The 8,194-nt window shown below is 35.7% G+C and overlaps 1 protein-coding gene across 1 annotated transcript; it reads left to right on the forward strand.

Annotated features, from left to right (window-relative positions):
- Positions 1-531: 531 nt before the first annotated feature.
- Positions 532-5,668, forward strand: LOC141687382 (uncharacterized). Its single transcript, XM_074492631.1, has 3 exons — positions 532-619; positions 4,124-4,291; positions 4,591-5,668. Exons 1-3 carry the CDS (start codon positions 575-577, stop codon positions 4,831-4,833), a joined length of 456 nt encoding a protein of 151 aa, XP_074348732.1. The 5' UTR covers positions 532-574; the 3' UTR covers positions 4,834-5,668.
- The last annotated feature ends 2,526 nt before the right edge of the window (positions 5,669-8,194 follow it).

The raw sequence follows: 8,194 nt of genomic DNA on the forward strand, positions 1-8,194 counted from the left end.
GATCGGCTGTGTGGTCAGGTGTCTTTTCTCCATCAGTGTAGCCTTGGGATCTTTACATATGGACGGCTGGGATGTAATTGTTCCATTTCGGATAACATGAGACAGTTGACATTTTTATCCAGCGCCACGTGGCACCGGGGACCACCGCACCTTGGGCCTGGGGTGGTTTCTTTCTGGGTTTTTGCTTTGTTTGGGCTTGATTAACTCATCGCCTATCATGTATCACATTTTTTTATTCCAATAAATTAATCTGTGTACACAGGTTAAACTTTCACAGAGAGCAGGTGATATGTTCGTTGTCACTGTTTTAAAGGTTTCGGAGTTGGAAGATTTAGTTTGCTACTCAGAATCAGCCCTTATATTTAGCACCATTCTTCATTCGTAGTACTGATGAACCTTCCATCTTGAAAGCAACTCAAGGTCAGACTTGTGATAAGATTGAGCGAAATCAAAGTGAAGATGAAAATTTCTATGAGGCATCAGAGACTCTTACTGATCCTGTTGATAGTCGGAAACTTTCACTTGGCAAAAGCAGGCTACTCAAGCTGTTAGGATCTGTTCTGTGGTGTGCAACATGTGGAAACTATATCAATCTGACATGAAAAAACTGACACTAAAGGTTAGGGCCCATTTTGCTTAATTTAAACAAAGTTAGTTGTTGCTTAAAGTTAATACTCCTATATAACTCGAAAAAAAAGGGCTAGAAGTCATTTGTATATCTGGCACGTAGTTGAAGCCATTCAACTTATCTGGCACCTAGTTTAATTATCAAGTATTAATTACTGCGTCTAAATATATTAAGTGAGTCATTGATTAAAAAAATTGACTCAAATGAGTTACTCATTTGAATTTTTTTATAAAAACTATTACTTTTACGTTGGTCGAAATTCTTAAAAATATTATATATTGAGTTTTACACATTTTTTATGAATGCGATTACATCCAAATAAAAGATTCCGAATAAAAATAAATAGTAGATAGATTTTTAAAAATCTAAAAATATTATCCAAAATAATAGAACTCAGAACCTTTCATTTGAATGTAATATCATTCATAAAAAATGTGTGAAACTCAATATATAATACTTTTAATAATTTCGACTAAATATTTTTTATACAAATTTTTAACTGGGTGACTCATTTGAGTCAGTTTTATAATCAGTGACTCACTTAATATATTTGAACGCACTAAGTGACCTATGATAATTAACTCAATTTATATATCTGAGAGTGTGGAAAAGAGCTTCATAATATGGGACTCTAGGAGCCTTGACAAATTTACTTAAAAGTTGGACTGTATAACTCAAATCAAGTCTGGTGTTGGTAAGAAAAATTAATTTTCCAACTACGGACCTGTACAATTCTGCATTAGCAAATAATGATTCTTCATGAGCTGTCAATCAAAGATCAAGAGGAAGAGGTGTTAAAGCTTTCTTGGATAAATCCTCATCAACATGTTGCAGAATTTCCTTACTATACTTTGTCTGGCTCAGAACAGTCCTAGAACAGTCCCTTGTGGGAGATACGAAACTTCAATACCTAGAAAAAAAACACAACACACCATGATCCTTAATAGTGAATTTAGCATGTAGATGGTGTTTAAGAGCTTCCATGTTGCTGAGTTACTGCCAGTGACAAGAATGTCATCCACATAGAGAGCAACTATAGTAATATCAATTTTGTCCTTGCAGATAAACAGACTATAATCCAACTTAGACTGATAAAAACCTTGAAAAATCAGTTCTTCTACTAAAGTGTCATTCCATTCTCTGGAAGTCTATTTAAACCATATATGAATTTATTCAACTAACAGACCTGATTAGGATAGTGAGGTATCCCTTCAGGAACCTTCATATAAACTTCTTTTTTCAATGTTCCATGCTAGAAAACATTGTTGACATCAAACTGGTATAACTTCCAATTTTTTATGTGTAGCCAAAGTAATTAAGCACTTATCAGTATTCATCTTCACAGTAGGAGAAAAGGTTTCTTGATAATCAATACCATATTTCTGTGTGAACCCCTTTGCTACTAATCTAACTTTGCATCTTTCTAAAGAACCATCAGATTTTATCTTGACCTTGTATACCCATTTACATCCTATTGGTTTCTTGCCCTTAGGTAAATTAGTGAGGATCCAAGTATTATTATCTTGAAGTGCCTGAAATTCTTTCTGCATAGCTTCCACCCATAGTGGATTACCAAATGCCTCTAAATAAGAAACGGGTTCACTGATAGTAGTAGAATTATGAAATATAAAATGACTGGATGGAAGCTCTTTTGTAGAGATAAGATTACACCAATAAGACTGTGATGTGGAAGTAGAAAGGTAGTGATAGTCCTTTAGATAAGGAGTAATTTTAGTTCAAGTGGACTGTCTAATGGGAATAATAGATCTTGAGTGAGCAGCGGAATGAGAATGAATTGATGGAACAGTACTGGCAGAGGAATGAAAATGATCAGGAGATGCATAATGATCAATAGATGAAAAAAGATTAGGAGAAAAAGAGGTATTGTAAGATGTATGATGATCATGAGATGAAAAATGATCAGGAGATGCATGATTAAGAGAAGATGATATAACATGATCAAAATTAGGGATGAGCGCGGTGCGGGCGGTGCGGTTTTTTCTCAAACCGCACATGCGGTTTGATCAAATTTTCAAACCGCAACCGCACCGCGTACCCTCCAAAACCGCATAAACCACACCACAAAAATGCGGTGCGGTGCGGTGCGGTTCACTGCGGTTTATACATTACAAGTTCGAAACTTTTAAATAAATACAAAACTTAAATTAATTAAATTTTCGAATAATATAACAAAGTCGTCAATATTCTTCAATAATACAGATTAGAAATTCCACACTGTAAAGTTTAACGTAGAAGCTTGGCTCGGCAAATTACATGAGTTCACTATTAAATAGGTGACTTTGTACCATGTGTCTCATTATTTTTGAAGAAACACAAATAGGATGATCACCACACAACAGTTGAGCTTGCAAAAACAAGATGATCACTAAGCAAGCACTCCTAGTATGTTAAATGGAATCAAACTTAATAAATGGAATCATGAAATATAACTAATATATATATATATTAAATATTGCGGTGCGGTGCGGTTTGAACCGCATTTCAGAAATTTAAAACCACAACTTGCACCGCACCGCGCGGTTTATTAAAATTTCAAACCGCAACCGCACCACGAAAATTAAAAACCGCGTTTTGCGGTGCGGATTGGTGCGGTGCGGGCGGTTTTTGCGGTTTTATGCTCACCCCTAATCAAAATCATACATGGAAGCATTAGTGACAATTGAGAGAAAAATAGATTCTTTATATGTGCTAAGATCATAAGCATGAATGAGATGAAAAGGAAAGTGATTTTCATGAAAAATGATATCCCTAGAAATAAGGATAGTGTTTGTTGATAAATATAAAACTTTATAGCCTTTCTTTTCTGATTAGTAGGATAACCTAAAAAGACTATAGGGGAAACTCTATTATCAAATTTTGATCTATGAATCTTAAAAGTAGATATATAACAGAGACATCCAAAACATCTGAGATAATATAAATCAGGTGAAGTATTGTACAACTTATAATAAGGAGTTTGTAAATTGATACTTTTTAAAGGCATTCAGTTCTTATCATAAGATAGGTGGCACAAAGAATGCACTCCCCCCAAGGTTTTGCAGGAACTTTAGATTGAATATACAATGTTCTAGCTGTTTCCAGCAAATGCCTATGTTTCCTCTCTGTTAGGAATATGTTGTAGCCTTGATGATATTTTGCCAAAAACACCTTAGTACATTTAATTAAGTATAATTATAGCTTTCAACGGATAATCTTACTCTATCATCCGTTGAAAGAGTAGTTTATGTTTAGATAAGTTTTTGTAGCACATTCCTTAGTTATCTTTTCTTAGTTAGCCTAATATAAATTATCTCATTTCTCAATAGCTTATTGAGTGATGTTTATTCCTTCAAAATTAGATACTTCCGGAAGAAAAACACATGATCCTCCTTACCCTTTTTTTCCATGTTGGTGCATTTTGAACTGCAGATCTATTTTACAATTTACTTCACTGTCGTTTTATATCTGATTGTATCTTTTTATATTTTTTTGTAGACATTTTCATCAATCTCTGCCTCTCTTGTAAGTTATCCCTCTCCATTTTACAACTTGAAGTATGTGAAATTCCCACATGGATGTGAAGAAGCAGCTATTTCTAGCAATTTAAGAAGCTACTTACTTGGTGCCTCTCCAACAGCCACCATTGTCACAACACATTTTGAGGTATTTATTGAATCGATTATCATTCTCAGTGCCCGGTGCATTTCTTGTCATATATCTCATAGGTAGAAACAGTGCATGACTAATTTATTACTCGTACAAATTACTAAGCATATTTCCTTGACATTAGTGTCTTCTGGTTGGGGAACCAAAGCATCGAATGGTTAATTCCACTGGTGTTGCACTAATGTTTAGTCCTAAATTCGTCTTTCAAAATTTACGTATTATATGAATATGCTTCTGTATTTGATCTCAGTGCCATATATGTCACCAAAGTGTCTATGTTTTTTTAACTTTTTCAGAACATTATGAATCCTCATACAACAGCCTCTGTGACATCTCAAAATGTGGTGCTACAAAAGCCTTTGGTTTCTCCAACCAAGGTGCTGGTTGATTCTGGAAATGTACCTAAATGGCTAAATCGGTGTGCATTGATACCGTGGGCATGGGGGTGTAAGATCATGTGGTGCAGAATTCTGTACAACATGATGACAGGGTCAGGAATATTGTTTCCTCAGTTGACGGGACCGACAATGATCATGTGAGCTCTTCTTCAGGAAATATTGATTTTGGGTTATGGAGGGGTTATGCTGTTAACTTCAAATTTGTACTTATACTTGATGCCATAATGGAGAAGTACCCAGAAACCTTTGATCACTTTACGACCAAAAACAAGAAATTTAGTACAATGAAGCTAAATATGTTCTGCACCTCAGTATATGACTTTGCCAAAATTTCTATGACCGAGGTTGATACTGAAACGATTGCTGAGTACAGGGATGTATTTGCTGACTTGCAGAAAATGGGATTCGATGTAAGTTGGCTTGTGAATCTTCTGAACTATGTTGAACAGCTCTGGATATCGCAGCCCCTACTTCCCGAGCTTCATGCAATTGACTGTGATATTGATGATGCCAAAAGTAAATTACAAAATTTGCAGTTTAATATGGATGAAACCAAATATAAATTGCAAAATTTGCAGACTCTTCGTGATTAGAAGATGCAAGAGATTCAGAAAGCTTTTGGAACTATGGGTGCAAACCTTGCCGTTGGCTACATTGGAGATGATCTGTTGTCTTTTCCCTTGTTTACTCGGGGTAGTTGTATGTTTAAGGATTGTTAGGATGCCTTGGTATCTTGTCTATTGTCTGGCCCTGGAGTCTATGCAGTTGCACTTTTCTGGCTTCGTGCTTATGGACTTTGTATTGAACTATTAGTAGTGTTTGCTTCACAATTATTTTTCATGAAAATGTTTTGTATTGCTGGTACAATATCTTGCAAGATGCTGTTTTACTTGTCATGAGAATTTTCTAGAATAATTTATCATGAGTGAAGCTATAGCAGGGGTATAAAGAAACAAGTATATCTTGTACTCAGAGAAGCTCCAGATAGTAAACCCATTTTATATTCTTCGCTTTTATATTCTTGTGTATCACATTTTTTATTCTATATACCTTCTCTAAATAAGTTGAATAAAGTGGTTAACCTTCGAGCAATAGATTGTCATGTATGACTAAATTGAATCATCGCTTTTATATTCTTGTGAATTGCATTTTTTTATTCCAATAAAATAATCTGTGTACACAGGTTAAACTTTCACTGAGAGCAGGTGATGTGTTCATTGTCACTGTTTTTAAAGGCTTTGGAGTTGGAAGATTTAGTTTGCTGCTCAGGGCTGGAGTATCTCAGGATCAACCCTTATATTTAGCACGATCCTTCATTCATAGTACTGATGAACCTTCCATCTTGAAAGGAACTCAAGGTCAGACTTGTGACAAGATTGAGCGAAATCAAAGTGAAGATGAAAATTTCTATGAGGCATCAGAGACTCTTCTTGATCCTATTATCAAGTGCAGTTTTGAAGAAAACTCAGAAGATCAGCCCCATGCTTTTAGGATCTGTTCTGTGGTGCGCCAGATGGGGAAACTATATCAATCTGACATGAAAAACCTGACACCAGAGGTTAGGACCCATTTCGCTTAATATAAACAAAGTCAGTTGTTTGCTTAAAGTTAATATGTAACTCGAAAAAGAAATTACTTGCAAGTTATTAAACATCCGTTTGGATAGTTCATTGATAATGTAAATTTTATGGAATTTTAAAAAGAACGACAAAAAAGAAGGGCTAGAAGTCATTTGTATATCCAAACATATTTGTCAACCTGAACTAAAAATGAAACCCATGTTATCCGTCAGTTTTAAGTAAAAATTAAGTTAATCTTGAAAATTGTACATGTTTTATAACGTGCCTCTCTTTCTAAAGGTTCCTTCAAGTCAAAGACGTGTGTTTTGCACAGGGTGAAATTGATTGGAGAGATTCTCGTAACCAACACAGAGCCATTATCAAATCAAGGGATCTTTGTTCATCAGATTCTACTTCTGCTGAGCGGAGATTTGTTAAACATACCATAAACTTTACAAAGCTTTAAAGCAGTAAACAAGAGTCGAGGAGGCGATGTACATTGTCCATTGTCCATTGGCGGGTTTGGTACCCAAAAAAACCTACCAATTACGCCTACGATGACAGCGTATCCTGTAAATTAAAAAAACTGTGTGTAAGTATGGGTTTTGATAGATTTTGGGCAGTAGATAGTTGTGGTAGAAGTAATGGATTAGCTCTACTTTGGGATAGAAGTGTGCAATGTAGAGTATTTGATTCTGATAAAAACCATATTGATGTGCATATTTTGAGGAGTAATAGTCCGGTTTGGAGGCTAACGGGCTTTTATGATTTTCCAGAAAGGTCTCACAGAAGAGATTCATGGGAGTCTATCAAAAGATTGACAAATAAATCGTCTCTGCCGTGGTGTTTGGTAGGGGATTTCAATGCATGATAAGCGAAAGAAAGGTGCTCACAAACATCCTCAAAATCTGATAGATGGATTTAAGAACGTTATTGAGGAATGTTGTTAACTGAACTCGATTTGGTTGGTGGCAAATTTAAGTGGGAGAAGAGCAGAGGTTCAAATGAGTGGGTTCAAGAAAGAATAGATCGTGCATTTGCTTCTGTATCATGGTGGTAATTCTTCCCACTCTGTAAGTTATCAGTGCATCACACAATATACTCTTATCATGATCGTATTCAAATTGAACTTTATAGCACAGAGCATTCGAGGAAGAATTTTCGGTTCCGGTTTAAGAACACTTGGTTAAAGGAGAAATCATTTCATGAAGAGGTGACAAGACATTGGCAGAAGTTAGCTCCTGTACGTTGCTTACCGAAACTGTTGGAGTTGTCTAGTTTCATGGAAAAATGGGGTCGCAAATTTTTCAATAAGTTTCGTGAGAAAATAATTAAGCAAAAAGCAACTCTCAGTTTGTATGAAGATTGTGCTAATGAGGAACAAACGCAGAGGTATTTTGAGGAGAAAGGAAAATTGGAAGAGCTTCTAATGCATGTGAAAGCATATTGGAAGTAAAGGGCAAAGTCATTTTGGATGTTAGAAGGGGAACCAACTCCAGATTCTTCCATGCTTATGCAACTACTAGAAAGAAGAGAAATGTCATCACAAAGCTAAAGAATGACTCTGGTGAGATGGTGACTGACCAAAATGAGATGTGTAGGATAGTCAAGGAGTATTTTATGGATCTTTTTGGTGAGAGTGAAGTGATAAAAGAAGAAAATACAAGTCAATGTGAAGTCACAGTCTCAGAAGTGCAGAACAGGAAGCTGGTGGAAGATTTCACTTTTGAGCAATTTTCGATAGCTGTTAAACAGATGCACCCGGATAAGAGTGTTGGACCAGATGGACATAATCCGGCTTTCTATCAAAATTTCTGGAATCTAATGGGTAAAGAAGTCTTCACGAGTTGTAAAAGGTAGCTATATGAGCTCTCGTTTCCTGCGAATCTGAGTGACACTACCAAAGTTTTAATCCCTAAGAAAGATGATGCTGACTCTATGAA

The sequence above is a fragment of the Apium graveolens genome, chromosome 9 (genome assembly GCF_009905375.1).
Source record: "Apium graveolens cultivar Ventura chromosome 9, ASM990537v1, whole genome shotgun sequence".
Taxonomy (NCBI): Eukaryota; Viridiplantae; Streptophyta; class Magnoliopsida; order Apiales; family Apiaceae; genus Apium; species Apium graveolens.